Source organism: Manis pentadactyla, chromosome 12 (genome assembly GCF_030020395.1).
Source record: "Manis pentadactyla isolate mManPen7 chromosome 12, mManPen7.hap1, whole genome shotgun sequence".
NCBI lineage: Eukaryota > Metazoa > Chordata > Mammalia > Pholidota > Manidae > Manis > Manis pentadactyla.
In genome coordinates this window covers 30,130,289-30,148,536 of record NC_080030.1, presented here as the reverse complement: position 1 = coordinate 30,148,536, position 18,248 = coordinate 30,130,289, and the positions used below count along the sequence as shown (strand labels likewise).

The window sequence follows — 18,248 nt, the reverse complement described above, 5'->3', positions numbered from 1 at the left end:
TGATAAAAAGTGCTTAGAATTTATGGGACTTTAAGGATAAACGTGAGACATGCCTTACTGTGAGCATTGGGAACACTAATGCTCAATGCCTGGCAGGGACCTGCAGGGGTGGTCTTGTCTAACCTTCATCAGGGAAGAAAGACGATGTCCAGCTCATGGGGAAATTTTCTCTTGCATTGGAAAGCTCAATTACAAATGCGCACAGTTTCGTGTTTCCTCACGGCCCCCAGCCCCGCTGCTGCCAGGTGAGCCATGGCTGCGGCGGGTACGTAGCTGGTTCCTCCGCATGGAGGCTTCATCAGGAAGAGAGAATCATGCTCAGGTTGCTCTCACGGTGGGAGCAGGAATGTCCAGGAGATGACCTCTGAGGAGCTGGGATGCAATCACTCTGTATGCCTCTTGAGTATTTTGAATAGGTGACATAGGAAAATGAGGCTTTGGGCTATGTATTATTTGAAAAACCTGTGTAGAGATTTAAAAATTGTTGCAGGAATCTGCACAGGTTGTGGGTGGTGTTAGCCGTGTGATCTGATGTTGAGATGGCACCTTCTTCTTCCAGAACTCAGGATGCCTCTGGGCCTGAGCTGACACTGCCTGCAAGCATCGAATTCAGGGAGAGCTGTGAGTAACTTAGATCCCACTGGTCGTGAGTTATTTCTTATTCCCGTGCTCCCCGTCTGATTCTCACAGTATTTGTGTTCTTTGCTTTCTTTTTGTTCTTCTGCTTTGAATCTTTTCACAGCTGAAGATTCGTTCTTATCTGCCATTATAAACTATACTAATAGCTCTACAGTACACTTTAAGTTGTCGCCTACGTACGTATTGTACATGGCGTGTCGGTATGTATTGTCAAGCCAGTACCGACCTGATGCCAGCCCCGCGGAGCGCGCTCACAAAGTGATCGCCACGGTCAACAAGATGGTGAGCATGATGGAAGGGGTGATCCAGGTGAGCCTCCGCCCACGCCGCCTCCCGAGGAGGGCCAGGGCTCTTCCTTCACATCGGTGTCTGTAGTGGTTTAGATTTGGTTACATGTTTGGCTTTATCTTAAGAATTTTTTCTAAAATAAAAGTTAATTAAGTAGTATTGAAATCATACAGCTTTAAAAGTTGAAAGATAAACTCTTTCCTATAAACTTTGGAATAAAGGAACATAAAATGTGTATGTAGTAAAATAATGATCATGAAAGAGACCCTTAAAATTACTTGTTTTAAAAAATGGTTTTTTTAACAAAGTTTTGACATTTACAGGTTTTCTTAGCATTTAAAAAAAATAATTTATTGAGGTGAAATTCACATGAGATTAGCTGTTTTAAAGTTAATCAGTTTAGGGCATTTAGAACATTCATGGTGTTTGTACAGCCATGGCCTCTGTCTGGTTCCCAGGCATTTCCATCCCTCCGGAGAAGCACCTGGCCCACGAGCTGTGTCTCCCATCACCTTCCCCCATCCCTGGCAACCACCTTGGAACGACTTAGTGGTTATAAAAAGGCACTTGCTCTTCTGTTGTGAGCCTGCGGTGGTGTTCAGAGTGATCGGGGTCTGGGTAGCACTTACATAGGCGTGACGCAGACGTCATGACTTCTGAGGGTGGAGCTTAGGTTCAGGTTCTTTCATAAATGTACTCTGAAAATCCCATGAAGCCAGGCACTCTCGTGGGAGAGTGGCCCGCTCCCCGAAGCGCCCTCTGTCTGCAGTCAACAACGTGGACATCACAGTTTTCCAGACACATAAATTAGATTTCATCTCTAAAGTCCTTAAACTTGTCAGTGCTACAACTGAGCTAGAAAACTCTAGCTGTGTAATGTTAAGCAACATGAATAGATGGCTGCTTTGTTTTTCTCTTGTCTGGATGCTTTGATGCAAACTAATCTTTCAGTTTCTCTCAGAATTGTTTTAAAAGGCCAACATTTTCCAAGAAATGTTTGTTTGAGTGGTTATCATGAATTTGTGGGGATTATGATCTTTTACCCAAGTGAGGAGGCAAATCAAAAGGAAAGTCGTTCTAATTTGAGTACCATTTTCTTACTCTCTTATTTTGCCAGCCAGGGTGCATTTCCTTGTCAGTTGTCATTCAAGCCGTTGTCTGTCTACCATGTGCTTGGATTTCTAAAGCCTGCTTCCAATTGTGGAACTCCTGCATCAGACGACTTATGATAGACTTTTCCTTACTGAATTTGAACTGATCAGTGAAATCACCAATACCCAAACAACTGATTTAAGCTTAAGATTCAGAATTAGTATGTAATTGGAGGAACCTTTAGATTTAGAAAAGAACTAGGGTAGCAAATAATTTAAATTCTTTAATTTGCAAAAACCTACTCTGAAAAAGAGTTTGTTCCTTTTTGGTTGAGGTACAGTGTGTTTTTATTCATTTTAAAATTCTCAACTTTTATTTTTATTGTTTTTCTGGCCTTTTCTGTCACTTTCATTCTTATTTAATAATCCAGGGTAATAAATTCATCATACGTGCCTTTAAGTCACACAATATCATTAAAAGATATTAAGAAGCCTGTCCTTTGTAAATCTGTTGAAGAGATCAGTATGTTCATGTGTTTATTGTAACATCTTTTTTATAGGTAAACTTTCTAGAAATCCAGTTAATAATTGTGTCCATGTTAAAAAAATAAAACCAACTCTTTATGTCATATACTCCCAAAGCTGCCTTAGAGCCATAAATGAATATGTAATTTGGGAATAGCATAACTATATGTCGTTCCTTCATGTCATACCTTCATATTGGTGTTTTGATTTTTTTTTAACTATCGTGATTGTTTACAAGTTTCTTTCTCTCGTTCTGCTTGATTTCCCCTCGTCTGTTTTTCTCCAGGAAGTAGACCAGGTTGATCAGGTAGGACATCCTGCTGGGAACTGATCCTGGCTATGTTGGCTTAGCTGAGTTTCTCATGCTGCTTCCATGTCAAAATACAACAACTGGACTGAGCAGTTCATAACCCTCGTGCAGCCCTGAAACATGCAGTACTAAACTCCTTCTGACTGTCAGCCTTTCTCAGCATTTCATAATCCCTGCTTAATGCACTTCAGTGTGGTCTGAGATGACAAAGGTTCTCTTTCTTCTCTTCATTGTTCATCCTTGGTTCCTATTCTTTGGAGCTCATCTGAGATTGCCTGGCCTGCACATGTGGTCGGGAGATGATGCGATAGATCAGTACTTGATACCGAGTTGCCTGGTGTCCCAGCCAGTGACTGTGTGTATCGGGGTGGACACATGTGCACGTCACAGATTACCAGATAACGCAGTCTCCAATTTGGTGATGTATTATTGGGAATCTCCATTTATCCACTGACTTCTTAAATTGTAGATAAGTAGATCTCTGTGTCTGTACATGCACCCTGAGAGCAAGTTGCAGCGGGGGTGTTTTTCCACTGCGAGGTGTGCACCCAAATTCCTTTGCAAGTATCTGGTATCTGTGGCAGGTGCCTTGGTGAAAATGGGAAGGTACTGGTCTATCTTCAGCAGCTCTTCCAAAGCATTCCTTTTTATTTCCACTGTTTCCATTCATCCTGTGGTTGCTTAGGGAATGTGTTCTGTCTGCAGAAACAGAAGAACATTGCAGGGGCTCTTGCTTTCTGGATGGCAAATGCGTCTGAGCTCCTCAACTTCGTTAAGCAGGACCGAGATCTTAGTCGGATCACGTTGGACGCCCAAGATGTCCTAGCGCACTTGGTCCAGATGGCATTTAAGTAAGGAACACAGTTTTAGGGGTGGCACTGCACTGTAAAAATTTAAATCTCATCTTCTGTTAAATTTTCAAAACTAATTTAAATTTTGAAACTAATTTTACCCTAATTGAAGGTGAATATCAAGAAGCGTAAATAACTCTGTACAAAATGTCTTGATTTATTAAACTGAATGCAGGAGCTATGTTTCAAGAATCCTGAAAGTAAAACTATTATATCATTTAAACAGAAAATATTTCTAAACAGTACAAATTGTTTGACATGTGATACCATGTCTGACAATAGCAGTGTTTTGTGCTGTGTTTTCAGGTACCTGGTTCACTGTCTTCAATCAGAACTGAATAATTACATGCCAGCCTTTCTGGATGACCCTGAAGAGAACAATCTGCAAAGACCAAAAATAGGTCAGGATATTATTTTCCTCCTTCCATCGTCCCTCCCTCTCTCCCTCCTATCAGCTTCATTTTAATATTTAACATGTTCAAGAGGGAAGTATTTTAAAAATAAAAGGTATTCTTTTGAATTTGGCAGTCTTTAAAATAAGTTTTAATTACTGTTATTTAAAAACATCTGTCACTTGAGTGTGTCTTTCTGTTTATACCCTCTCGGAGTCTTGTAGACGGAACCTAAATGTTAGATAAGCATGTTTTGCTAGTAGCTATACATAGGTAAGGCCCTGGTTCCCTCTCTGAGAGTCCCAGGTGCTCTTGCCGTGACTGCCGCTGCCTGAACCCAGTGCCGAGGCGGCTCCCCTGAGTGACCCTTGGCGCCTGTGTCATGAACAGATGACGTCTTGCACACGCTCACGGGGGCCATGTCTTTGCTGCGGCGCTGCAGAGTCAACGCCGCCCTGACCATCCAGCTCTTCTCTCAGCTGTTCCACTTCATCAACATGTGGCTCTTCAACAGACTGGTAACCGACCCTGAGTCAGGGCTGTGCTCGCACTACTGGGGGGCGATTGTCCGCCAGCAGCTGGGGCACGTCGAAGCGTGGGCCGAGAAGCAGGGCTTGGAGCTGGCGGCCGATTGTCACCTCAGCAGAGTTGTGCAGGTGGGTGCACCAGCCCTCGCCACCTGCAGCTCCTTTATGAGGATGCCCCTGTCGTGTGAGAATGTTGACTCGGGACCTCCACCCCTGCCTCTGGGGGTTTCACACATAAATGAATGACGCAACAGTGCACTCGTTTGCCTGGGCTGCTGTAGTAAAGTACGCAGACTCAGTCTTTTAATGGAAACATGTTGGCTCTCTGTTTCTGGGGCCAGAAGTCCAAGGTGAGGTGTGGGCAGGGATGGCTCCTTCTGGGCCATGAGGGGGTCTGTCTTGGCATCTCCGGCTCTGGTGGCTGTGCCAGCCCTTGGTGCTCCTGCGCTTGTAGACATGTCACCTGGGCCCTGCCTTCAGCCTCACAGTGTTCTGCGCATGTCTGTGTCCAGATGCCCACTTTCCATAAAGACACCAGGCATGTGAGACCTCCTTCCTCATTTACTTGTCAGGACTATGTCCAGATGAGATCACATTCTGAGGTATACAGGGTTAGTTCTTTACCATATGAATTTTGGTGGGAACATAGTTCAGTCCATGACAAGTGGTATCCAGTAAATATCCTTAAAGGATCCTTTTTATTGAGGTTCAGTAAGTTGTGTTTTATAAAGCTCCATATTGAAAGATAAACTCCAATTTAAAAATGGAAAATAATCAACTCTTAAGACTACAGAGCCAGGTAACCACAAAGCAAAAGCTTGTAGCAGATGCACGAAGGATAAGCAGAAAGGAAGCTAAGCAGGCCACCTCTGCAGTTATCAGAGGAAGGAAGCTAAGCAGGCCACCTCTGCAGTTATCAGAGGAAGGGGGAGGGGAGAATAGGGCCTACGGGCAGCCCACCCCAATGGTTCAGCTGCTTCTGGGGCTCACAGATGCTCAGGGACTGGACAGGAAACAGTGCTTTGCAGCTTGAGAAGCAAGTACCTACAGCCTCAAAGTTCAGCACACTTTTTTGTTATTCTTACTACAGTGTATGATTTTATACTTTTGTCTCAATATCTTAATCTCCTTGAAGGGGATTTAGTGTAGAAAGGCTTCTGCCACTTTGCTTAGATTGTGTCAACTAGTAATAAAAAAGGCCATTATTACGATGACTTTTTTTTGTTTTAGACCTCAGTAACTGGTTATCTGGTCTTATAAATGTTTTAAAGTTTCTAAGAATTTTAAAAAATATTTCATGAACATTGAAAGATATTCAAAGTCAATAGTCCAGGCAGGTTTATTGCCAAATCTGAGAGGGACCCCTCTGTCCTGGCCAGCAGAACAAAGGAAAAAGGGTCTTTAACTGGTCAAGAGGCTTTTAATGGCCAGGGCTTTGGCGGGCTCTTTGAGGGGAGGGGTCGGGAAAGGTGGGCTTGTAGCTTGCTAACGTGTCCTCTGGAGAATGCTTGTAGCCTAGGGAAGATGACACCTAGGTCTCTCTGAGATGGTGGGTGGGCTTATTTGAAAGGTGGTACTCAGGTCTGGATTATATCAAACATGAATACTTGAATCCCATTGTATATGCTTGTTTTAGAGAAATTAAGACGCTGTCTAAAAACCTTTCCCATGCTCTCAGTTCCAGGTAACAAGTAGTTAATGCTAAAGGAAGTGTGTTTCCTTCACACATCCTGCACTTCAAAATCAAACTGGCCAGTCATTACCATTTTAAATGTTATATAAAGGGAGACTACAAAATATATCTAAATCATGGTATTTTGTGTGGTTTGTTCCTTTAAATAGGCCACCACTTTGCTGACAATGGATAAGTATGCCCCTGAGGACATTCCGAGTATAAACAGCACCTGCTTTAAGCTAAACTCACTTCAGCTTCAAGCTTTACTGCAGAATTACCACTGTGCACCCGATGAGCCCTTCATCCCCATGGTAAGGGTCCACACAGCTGGGATGGGTTTTTGTAGGAAACTGGATGGAAACTTACTTAGTAATGACAAAGCTTATTTCCTTAGTCATCTCATGAGGTCAGTTGTGCTGTTGGCATGGGGGTTATATCGGGTCCAGCGCAAGAGGTAGAAGCCACAGAAACATTTTAAGTAGAAAGAACCTAGTTCTGAGAATGAGGTTTTGGGAAATCATTGGAAGGGTAGGGGACGGAAGTCAGGAAGCTGCCCTGAGTTCATGGTGCACCTCACGGCTCGTGACCCAGAGGCCCAAAAGCTGCTGCCGTGGTCGACGGCAGCTGCCCATGGCAGGCATCCCGGCTCCAGGCTTGCCGTCAACAGGGTAGTGCCAGAGGCCCGACCCCCCGGGGTGCCTGGCTGGTGAGGTCCGAGTTCTCAGCCCAATGCCTGGGGTTTGGGCACCGTACCCCTACCACCATCCCCACTGGGTGGGACAGGGTGCATCCCAGTCACAGGGCCGCCGCAGCTGGCTGCTGATGGAGCAAAAGGTGCTGCGGACACCCACCTCCCCAGTCAAACAATGAGCTTGATTTGAGAATTCAGTAGAGAGAGAAGTTAATTAGATGGATGGCCCAGCCTCCATCATTGAGTTCATGCCAGCAAGACAGGTACAAGAGAATGAAAAACTGGAACTCACCGTATGTCCAGTACAGTGTGTGAACAAATCATGTAAAGGTCATGTAAGACAGTCACACTGCAGTGGAAAAGAATATATTACAGCTACCTGACTCAGATGAGCATCACGAGATTAACTGCACAGAAGTCCACTACATAGTATGTACAGTATGCGTCCATCCATATGGCTTTGCAGAAGAGACAGGGCGACACTGTGGTGTGAGAAGCCAGTAGCAGTGCAGTGGAGAGAAGCGGGTGTGGGGCGGTCATGGGGGCACTGTTCTGTCTGGGAGCAGGTGGCAGGTGGGCCCATGTGTTCCCTTTACTGAGCTGTACTGTTGTGGTTTGTGAACTTTCCTCTATGTAAGTTATATATTAGCAAAATGTTTTTAAACAAAAATTAGCTATAAACCCACCATCAGAAAAAGGCTATGAGCTGGGAATAGGTATTTTATCCTGACTTTTCTACATGTAACATTGTGTGAGTTCTGGTTCTTTTTTCTGGTACTTAAACGTTATTAGCGTCTAGATGTTAAAGAATTGTTCAAGGAGAATATTACTTTAAAAATGGAAAAATCCTATTTTCTTGTGACTGAACAATTTCCATTTAAAACTGCAAATTACTTGAAATTAGTATCTTGGTTCAGTATTAGAAGTGTGTGCAGTGCTCACATTTTGTTGCTTCACAGACTGACTCTGAGTGCGCATGGGTTCTCGATCCGTCGTGTGGTGCACGAGGCCATGCCACAGATGGCTCAGCCTTGTCCTGAATGATTGCTGCTCCGCTGCCCACACCAATTGCTGAGCATCTCTTTTTAATTCTGCATTTGTTTTCCACCCAGGATCTGATAGAAAATGTAGTGGCTGTAGCGGAGAATACGGCTGATGAGCTGGCACGCAGTGACGGGCGGGAGGTGCAACTGCAGGAGGACCCTGACCTGCAGCTGCCCTTTCTTTTGCCGGAAGATGGCTATTCTTGCGATGTCGTCAGAAACATCCCAAATGGTTTACAGGAATTTTTAGACCCCTTGTGCCAGAGAGGTAAATACCGTTTACCATGCTGCAGCCTGAATGGTGAGCTGGTTGAGGCCAGCTTTTCCTCTGTTCTGATGTAGGGATCCACTTGCCTTGGGTGCACGTGTGCACTTTGGACATGGTGGTGCTCCAGGAACTTGGAAATGAGCGTTGTATGTGACCTGGGCTCAGACATGTCCGGAGTTCATGTGGATGTCTGGTGACCACCCGCTCAGCTGATGTGTTGTGATAACATTTCTGGTCGAGCTGCCAGGGGGCCTACTATGACTTTTCCCTGCTTGGTTTTGGGTCTGGTGGTCTGTCTGATCGATCCTCCAGAACTGAACTGAGCTCTGTGGGTAACAGCAGGGGAGAGCAGGTAAGGACAGCTCCAGCTGCGTGCCAGCTTGGTGCCTTTGTGGTGGCTTTAAAAGACTTCCAAAGAATTGGGTGTTTTTGTTTTTTTTTTTAATAACATCAGTGTTTTTAGTTCTTCATGCCCAATGTTTTATAAGCCAAGTAAGGAACTACTCTGTGTGCTCTCCATTTCTATTTCTTTTGCTTTTTCTCGTAAATGCAGTCCTGTCGAGAGAAGGCTATAAGACCATCAAGGACTCCCACCTGAGCTGGGATGCACCTTTTAGCTGTGAGAGCAGAAAATGTCTGCTCGGAAGAGGGCTTATTGTGGAAACATGACACTTGGAAAAATAAGACAATAAGTTATAAGTGTTGACATTTCAAAAACATGGTAATTATAATTCCCTAAAACCAGGGAAAGAGAAGTTAATTTTTTAATGAAACTGGATTGAAACACTGACTTTTTTTAAAAGTACTAAAAACTATGTAAAATTAATTTATTAACCTTATTTTAACTGAGTAATTGTGACATCTCCTTTTTCCTCCACCACAAACAACCTGTAAGTATCCAAAGGCAACAGCCAAAACCATCCCAGCTAGAATGCTGGGTGCGCATACCAGCCCCTGCAGCCCCAGCCAGCACCCTGGTCGTCAGGGTCAGCTGGGACTGAGTGGCTGTGAGAAGCTGCCCACACAGTCTGGCGCATAGTATATGCTTCATGATTGTTAACTGTGGGTGATAAGAAAAGCACTTTTAGAGAAAACAAGAATCGTGCAAGGCCTATGGCATGCGAACTGGTCAAAAAGTTTCTGAGAAACATAAAATAAGGTCTGTCTAAATGAAAAATGTCATAGAGGTATTTTTGGTTCAGTTCCAACATGGTAATACAGTGGCTATTTGCAATAAAGCAGGGGGAGTGAATTTTTTGGTTTTCCAATACATATGAAAGTTATACTATACCGTAGCCTGTTGTGCAATAGCTGTATGTGTAAACAACAATGTACACACCTTAATTTAAAAATACTTTATTGCTAGAAAATGCTAACCATCATCTGAACTTTCAGCAAGTTGTAATCACTGGTCACAGATCACCACAGCAGATACAATAATGGAAAAGTTGAAAGTACTGTGAGAAATACCAGAATGGGAGACACAGTGAGCAAATGTTGCCAGACCTTCAGTTTGTAAAATGCATGGTGTCTGCAAAGTACATCAGTGCAATAAAATGAGGTGTGCCTGTGCTTTGACTTGAAAGGCTTAGTTTTATAGATGTCATTTGTGCCTGATAAAAGTATCAGACATTCTTTAAAATATTATAAAATACTTTAAATGTATTTGCGAGGAAGTTAGGTGAGTATGGCTTATAAGGAAGTGTGGCTGGATGAATGAGAGGGGCTTGTCCCACCCAGAACTGCTGCATGAGTCAGACAAGGTCCCGGCTGTCCACCACATCGCTGGCATGCGATGGCGTGGGCAGGCATCCCTGCACGGCCCTTCTCTGGCCCTTGTTAACACGGCGTTCTTAATGTCGCTGAGGAGCTCTTGGTTGAGTGGAGTGCAGATCTGCAAAGAAGTAGTTACAGTGCAATCAGTCATTTCTCCTAGAAAAAAGGAAGAAGGGAGGAGAGGCCAATTTCACTCTTCTGCTTGGTGTTGAAATGCCATTGGACCAAAATAAGAATGTGATTTTGAAAAGTGTTTTCAGAGGTAGCAAAGACATAGCCTAAGAAAAATAGTACTGTCGTTGGATATTCAGTTGATGCTTTCTGTTGCTGCCCTTGTTGAATAGTGTGTGTGTGTGTGTGTGTGTGTGTGTGTGTGTGTGTGTGTGTGTGTGTGTGTGTGTGTGAGTGTGAGTGAGTGTGAGTGAGTGTGAGTGAGTGAGTGACACGGGATGCATGTCATTCTCACTGTCTGCTTGTTTCCTCCTCAGGATTTTGCAGGTTAATCCCTCATGCACGGTCCCCAGGCACCTGGACAATATATTTTGAAGGTGCAGATTATGAAAGCCACCTTTCGCGCGAGCACACAGACCTGGCAAGTATTGTGAGGCTGGTGGAGGAGAAGAAATGTGCTTCCTGGGACTTGGAAATCTGATGCATATTCATTCCCTTGCTTACAGTGAACATTATTGTGATAAGAAAATTAAAAATCACCTTTAAATACTAGTTTTTTTAAATATCTTAAACCCATTATTTATACATACATGTTTTATTATTTTCAGGCCATGTCTATAAGCTTTGTCTATAAACAAGTGGTACTTTTTAAAATAAAGAATATTTATGCCCACAATTACACCATCTTTAATATGTATTTCAAAACATGTATTAATGTAGTAGCCTCCTAACAGATTTTTTTAGGAAGTGTTTTTCTTTGGTAAAAATATTTTCTATTTATGTTCTGGACTACCTTGTCTTAAGTATGTATCAAGTCATTAATATTTTGTGTCTTTGCATAGAGTGGTCAATCCCAGTATTTATTAGCTTTGCACATTTTAAGGAAAAGTCTGCTTTGCTTCATACAAAGTTTTAAACAAGAAAGAATGCTTTTTCATAACTACCAGTCGAGAAAAAACACAAATGAAATTTGTACTTCTGGAACTTTTTTATTCAGTTTCATTTACCTTAAATATTTTCCTGTAATTGCCATTTTTTTCTCTTAAGCCACGTAAGGGTGCAAGGAGCAGGCAGATGTTGCCACACATGTGTCAGGGTGACTATGGAGAGGAGTCTGTGCGTTCTGTATCCCACTGGGTGTGGTGTAGCCGCCTGTCTGCCTGTCTGGGAGGCCTGGGAATAGACCCTTGTCAGGGGCAAGATTTGGAGATTCTGGTCTATGAAAAACAACTATAAGTCTTCTGAAGCTTTAGAGACTTCTCTTGTGCTATCCTAATTTTCCATACTTTTTAATTATTACAAAATTTTAAGAATTTTACTTACCAAAAGTTAACATTAATTAGTTACTTGCCAAACTGTGTGCTTATAACATACCTAACATCTTAAGAAAACAGCTTATGTAAGGTGCCAATACATAGTATAAGAGTGACAAGTGTGATGTGTGTTTGTGTGTTAAATTCAAAGTAACTAATTTATTTTGGCTTAGTGCATGCTTTGAATTTGAGTGTATGTCATATCCATCTCTAGAAATTGAATTCATTGGTGATTGCTCTTACACCAAATAGATGATCCCGTTTAACTTCTGATACAGTAAATATGCCTCTCAGATTTATATTCACCTTACTAGCTGCTCTTGGTCAAATCCCAAGTAACAGCAGCAATTTCTAATTCCCAAATTTAAAGGGGAACAAATACCCTCTTAGATGGAATCACTGGTTCTTTATCTTTCTAGTTTATCCACAGAGCCCTTGGGAAATTCCAGGTCTTTTTTTTTTTTTAAGTTCTACTGTCACCTTATCTTAGTTATTTCCCTTGAAATATTCTCTCATAGACATTCGTTCTCAGTTAACAAGCCATGTGCATATCGCCACTTCTTGGCCATGTCCTTTGTACTTCTATGTTTAATTAGTTAAATACTCCTTTGCTGTGCATGCTCTGGTGATTTTCTTCTTTAACCCGGTTTGCTCTTCCACACACGGTGTGACATGTGTGTGCACATGACGTCAGTGGGCGGCTGCACTTTCTCACTCATGGGCTGTGACTCAGTCGTTCTGGGTTTCCTGAACAAAGGGGAGCTTTGTGGAAGAGCAGAATCCCTGGAGTCCCGCTGCCGAAATCCCATGGCTGCTTTACTGCTGCTATTTAAGACAAAGTGACTTCCATTTTTCCAGGAGACAGAGGTGTTAGGCCATCTTCGTTAACTGTTTTTCACTGTCCTCCCCATGGATAGTGTAAAATAAGTTTGAATTTCTTCTTTCTAAACACCTAGTAATTTGCTTTGAGAGGTAATAAAGTAAAACTTGAATTTTGTCTTTATGATTGGGGTTTTCTAATCTGATAGCAACAGAGGTTTACTTTTTTTTTTATAAGTTGTTTAAATAACATTTAATAGCATTCATGACTAGATTCATCGTTAAGACTCCTGAGTCATGGTATTAATGGTTAGTTTACCAGATTAATATGTGAAGAGTATCTATAATAATTGATAGTTTTTACTCGTTCCTTTCCCACTTCTTGTTGTCTCTCCACATTTACCACAGTGGATGGGATCTGCTGGCTGGGTGTTCTATAAGCATATAAAAGCCATAAAAGAAACCTTTTCAGCTGTAAATAAATGTTATGTATAAAATAAATGGAATTGTATTTCAGCCATAAAGTAAACCTCTGTGTTCATCCTTCAGGCCCAGCCTCTGAGGAAAGAACCTGAAATCATCACTGTGACCCTGAAGAAGCAGAATGGAATGGGCCTCAGCATCGTGGCCGCCAAGGTAGGCTGGACAGACCTGGTGACCTGCTGGGCCTTGCGGAGGCTTTGCTGCTTCTGTGGCCCGCTGCCTGTGGGGCGTGTGGGTGGGGTCCGGCACTTGGGCTGTTGGCTGACGGAGCCCGCCTCTGGGAGTAGGGCAGACAGTGTTACGAGGACCCTGGACCAGCCGGGCAGTGCTCCATGGGCCACAGCGGCCCCTGTCACAGGCGCCTGCCGCCCAGCAGGCCCCATGCAGAGGGCATCATGAAGGAGCTGCACTCGCAGTCAGCATGGGGCAGAGCCTCCTGGAGATGGGGGAGGAAGGGAGGCCTGTGGGCGGAGCGGCTGCAGGGATTGTGTACCGCATTAGTGTGACAGGTCCTCCCTCTGGGGAGAGCTGAGGACAGGGTGTATAATTCACCACCTGCAGCAGGCATGTTGGAGTCTACACTTTGCCTTGTGGGCACCACAGAGAAATGAAAGGGTTTGGAACAGGAGGCTGATGACACTGATGTTCAGGAGGCTGTGTCTGAGGGCAGAGAGCAGCACAGTGTGTGGTGTGACTTAAGGCTAGGGTGAAAGGTGGCATTCAGGGCAGGGCTGTCTGGAAAAGACAAGCCTCCTTAGGACGTGGGTGGAAGCTGTTGTCGAGGGTGCAGGAGTCTGGTCCTGAAGTACCATGTCACCTGGCGTCAGGGGAGGAGGGGGCACTACAGGCAGCAGGCAGCCCGGGAGGAGGGGTAGAGTGGTTACAAAAGCCTGCCCCCTCCTTTTCTGGGATCAAGACCTACACCCCCTCACTTTCTAAACTGGAGGGGTGCATCTCCAACATGCCAGGATCCTCTGTACTAGCTTCTGGTCTTTTCAGGCGATTTCCTCAGTGAGCAATACTGAAAGAAAATAATAATAAAAGAGTTCTTTGAAAAGAGTCCAGCCTTAGTCCCACCTGATGGGCAGTCATCAGCTCATAAAACAGAGTCATGGAGGCTAAGCGTGCCTTTGGCTCTTGTGACATTTTCTCCTCCCGTCTAGAGTATCTGTAACCCGTGCGGCCCCTTCTTCAGCACTTAACCTTGATCCTATGAGGGACAAGGCAAAAAAAACATGAGAGCAGGTGACAACAGAGGTCATTGTTAAAGAATCTGTACTGAAAGTGTGAGCTGCAGTGTAGTGAGGTCACTGAAGGCCTTCTGAGGAAAAGCCTGTGAGCTGAAACATGGTGGGCAAGCAGGTGCTAGCAGGGAGAAGATGGTGGGCACAGAGCTGCAGAAGGCAGAGTTGTGCAGAGGCCATCGCCATGGGCTGGCACACAGAGCGGGGGAGCCTGTGGAGGTGCACCTGCCAGGGAGGAGGAATAGGGTGGAAAAGCTGCTGCCTCGCGGGCCGTGGGGTCCCTTCTGCCTGGCCATGCAGCCACCACAGGAAGGTGGCCCGGGGCAGTGGTCAGTGAAGTTTCAGTGTCCTGGTAAAGCATACTGGCAAAAACCCTTGAGATCTTGATGGAGTCGTGAGTTTGATTATAGGAGAAATAGTGGCCATTGAAGGGGTTTAAAGGAAGGTGCACTATGATCAGTGCAGCCTGCTTTAAGAAGCATGGATTAGAGGGGCTCAGAAATGCAACCATGTGGACAAGGGAGTGAGCTGTGACTCGTCTTCCGGATGGAGGCAGTAGAGGCTCGCCTGGGAAAGTGGTTGTGGGTCATGTAACAGGACACCCACAGGAACGCCTGCCAAGCCCAGCGCATTGTCCTGCTCACTGCTGATGGGTTCACAGCTTCTGGTATGGCACAGGCGCTAACACACATCTGTTGAATGACTTCTAGATGGATTCATGAATTGGAAAATGGTGGGTGAAAGAAATTTCAAAATGTACCCTGATTCTGTCTTTGGCCACTGGGCACTGGAAGAGGGATTTGCTGAAGGCAGGGCTGCTGAGGGCAGGTTGCAGTGGTGAGTCAAGAGTTCATGTTTAAACATGTTCCGTTTGAGGTCTGGGGTGCCTCTTAAGTCAGGTAAGTAAATATATTATCTAGTAGATAGTTGGATATGCAAGTGTGGAACTCAGAGCCAATGATAAAATGAGGGTGTCAGCGTGAGGAAATAGAGCAGCAGTCTCTTAGCTGGACACTGTGCCATATTCAAAGATGAGAAATAGGACATTAATGCCTGTTCTTGAAATGAGACGGGAATCTAGTAGTCCACTCTTTTACTCAAAATGTAATCCATTTTCCTCCAACTTACTTACGCTCTCTTTGGTACTTGGAAAGGAGCATTCAGCAACAGAAAACCAGTCATTTCATTTATGCACATTGCCAAAGTGCCTGTGTTGATATGCAGCATAAGTCAGAACAACAGAGTGCATTTGTTTTCAGCATTTCAAGGATATATTTTTAGGTGTTTTTAGTCAGGTCTGTACAGGGCTGTTACCTTTAGCACGGCTGAGCTCTGGCTCTCCCCTGCCGCAGCTGCCTGCCCCTGAGCTCCAGACGCATCCTGCCTCTGCCACCTGGTAGCATGGATGGAGCCTTGAGCAAACTGCCTCACCTTGCCAAGGCTTCCTCTTGGCCAGGAAGGTCATTGTCACTCCAGCACCCAGTAGGAGGAGCCCCAGGACTTGATCACGTCATAGTGTCTGGTCCTGCCCCCGCCCATGTAGCCCCCGTGCCCTTGTGCAGGAGAGCCTCGGGGTCCCTGGTTCAGGCCGGCCGGCCCTGGTGACCCCTGAGTGTGTGCATTCCAATTTCTTCTGTAATCTGTTGCGGTCCTTGTATTTGGCCCAGTCCTTTTTTATTTTTTCCTAATTAGCATGTGGCTTAACTGCTGTAAGCCTGGACGTTGTTTTGATGTTAAGCTCCCTCATGCCCCTTCCATGTTGTGGTCTAGATTTATGAGATCCAAATGACCTGGAGCAGTGTGTGTGCGGTTTACTTCTTTTAAAACATTGCTTTTGGGGAACTTTAGTATGCTACTTCTTACTTATCTGTGGGACAACACAGCACTTCCTGTTTAATTTGGATTCTTAAAATACAAACAATTCCCTGTTTATTTTTCTAGCTCTTTTTAAACTTTAATAAAGTACAAAGTGAGCAAGAATCAGATCGGACGGGTTACGTAAGAGTCTAAATGTTGCACTGGTTCTAGTTTGTGTTGATAAATGCCACGCAGTGTCACAGGGGCCAGCCCAGAATTGTGGAGATCCAAGTCTGGGAAGACCAGCTGTGTCGGTTACTGTTGAAACCGAGAGGAGCAGACAGTTTTTGTCTTCAGTTTGCGCGGTTGTTCGGTCCCAGACACCAGAATGTGGTTCTCTGTTGTCGGAAGAGCAGGATCAGTGGTGAGTTGCTCCATCCCTCTAATGGGCGTGGACGCTCTAGAGCAGACTACCTGTGATCTCTAAGGAATGCTTCTTCCTCTACTGTGACTTGTTTAAGCCCGTCAATGATTAATTTGCTTATGAGCAGCCGTTTAATGTAGCTTGTAATTACACCACAGATACTTGTTATTATGTATTTTAATTCTGCAAATTCTTAAGGTTCACAAAAATAGAAGGCTTCTGGGTGCTTTTCATATAAGAAAAAACATGTAATCCTGCTGGTTAATAATATGGTGAAAATTGCTTGAAGTAGTGGTGCCTACTGCTGTATAATTTGCTGGGGATATATATGGGAGTATCCATTGTGTAACTTTCCTTTGGCCACATTAGGTGGTTTTTACTGTCGGGTTTCTTTAAAACCCTTTTTTTTTTAAGTGAATATAAAAATGATAATTTTTATGTTACTTAGAATATTTTTTTATTTAACTTAAAATTGAATGGTTAATATTGACTTAAAGATGTTTTAATTTGTGCTTTTAGACTATATACTGATTTTAAGTTTTTAAATCTTAGCTTAAAACACAAAGTCTTATGACTTTAAAAGGAGAGACTGAAAACAGTGCTTATTTATATACCACCGTCTCACTCTTTGAAGAGCAAATGCTTTACCGAATTTAGTCCGTTGAGGAGTGTGAGACCTTCACTCCACTCTGGTGTTCTGTAGTGTCCTTATTCTGACCACGTGGAAAAGACCTAGTCAAAGAAGTGAAGTCAGGAAATTCCTGGTTCCTTTGTAAAGTCAGGTCCAAAGTACCGGGATGACTGCAGTTTGTTCTACGGAAATGCCAGAAATAACTTCCTATTAAGTTGTATGAAATGACCCAGCATGCCTATCACTCATGATTTTGGAAACAATATTTTTAATGTTTGTTCTAAAGGCAAAATAGTAAATATTTTTTTAAAATTCTTCTTACCTGTTTTATAGTAATGACGTAACTGCTAGTTTCTTGGAGTGATTGAAATATTGAACTCGATTATAATATCAAAATAACATGATAGGAACATTAAATGTTAATACTCAAGAGTAGAGCCATCGTGTCACTTGTGGTGCCCAGAGAAATTGATGGTCTGTAGGGTCTGCGGAATGAAGGGCGTCAGCTGTAGAGCAGCCCTGTCTGATAAAGGCCCGGCTGCCCGCACCCCTCCAGCCCCACAGGAGCCGCACACAGCTCGCTGTACACACAGCTGTCAGGGCCTGGGGGCCTCCTGCAGCCCACCTGTGGGACCCAGCACCAGAATCTCCTGTCTGGGTGACTCGTTTCCTGCCTTTTTATGGAGAGGGAAAAGGTAGATGTGGTGATGCTTTTCATTTTGGTTTTACGCAAAGGGAAATGAGCAGGGCTGGCAGGGGACCAGGCTCACGGGAAACAGCAGCTGCGCCCTTGCGGCGCCCGCCCAGCACAGACCTGTGCTCCCGGGGTCGCTGGGGGCAGGGTGGGTATCAAGGACAAGTTTAAAACGGACTGTTTCTGGGTTAAGGTAGCTCCTGCCAAAAAGAGAGAGCTTTGCAATGGCTTTAAAACTCTACTCTGAATTTTAGTCTCTTAGGAATTTAGAACTGCTTGTCTGATGAAAACGAAGCAGTTTCAGACCCTGAGGAAGGAGCTGTGGGCAGCGCCTTGTGTGGGATATGCCTGATGAGTTTTAAATATTCCTGGGCTCTGAGGTCACCCAGCCCACTTACTGTTGTAAAACCTCTAGCTGAAGAGCCCAGGCTGTGTTTCCATGCCTGGAAACAATAGGACTGAAGTCATGCTGCTTTGGCTGGCACGTCTGTCTTCCTGCTGCTGCTGTTTTGGGGTTTTGGACTGTGTTTTAATGATGTTTCATGCTGTTGATCATATCACACTCCCACGCTCGCCCAGAGCTTGCCACGGGAATC

At 44.3% G+C, this 18,248-nt stretch overlaps 1 protein-coding gene across 18 annotated transcripts in view; it reads left to right on the top strand.

Annotated features, from left to right (window-relative positions):
• Positions 1-18,248, top strand: part of AFDN (afadin, adherens junction formation factor) — a 135,562-nt gene that overhangs the window by 87,422 nt on the left and 29,892 nt on the right. For 11 of the 18 annotated variants that reach the window (XM_036926465.2, XM_057490274.1, XM_036926477.2 and 8 more), the window contains 10 exons: positions 560-621; positions 743-948; positions 2,830-2,850; positions 3,559-3,704; positions 4,011-4,105; positions 4,487-4,752; positions 6,466-6,609; positions 8,102-8,300; positions 10,565-10,668; positions 12,929-13,015. In XM_036926465.2, coding sequence (XP_036782360.2) covers positions 560-621; positions 743-948; positions 2,830-2,850; positions 3,559-3,704; positions 4,011-4,105; positions 4,487-4,752; positions 6,466-6,609; positions 8,102-8,300; positions 10,565-10,668; positions 12,929-13,015 — 1,330 coding nt within the window. The remainder of the gene's footprint in view (positions 1-559; positions 622-742; positions 949-2,829; positions 2,851-3,558; positions 3,705-4,010; positions 4,106-4,486; positions 4,753-6,465; positions 6,610-8,101; positions 8,301-10,564; positions 10,669-12,928; positions 13,016-18,248) is intronic. The other 7 variants (XM_036926480.2, XM_036926474.2, XM_036926479.2 and 4 more) reach the window with 1 other exon arrangement.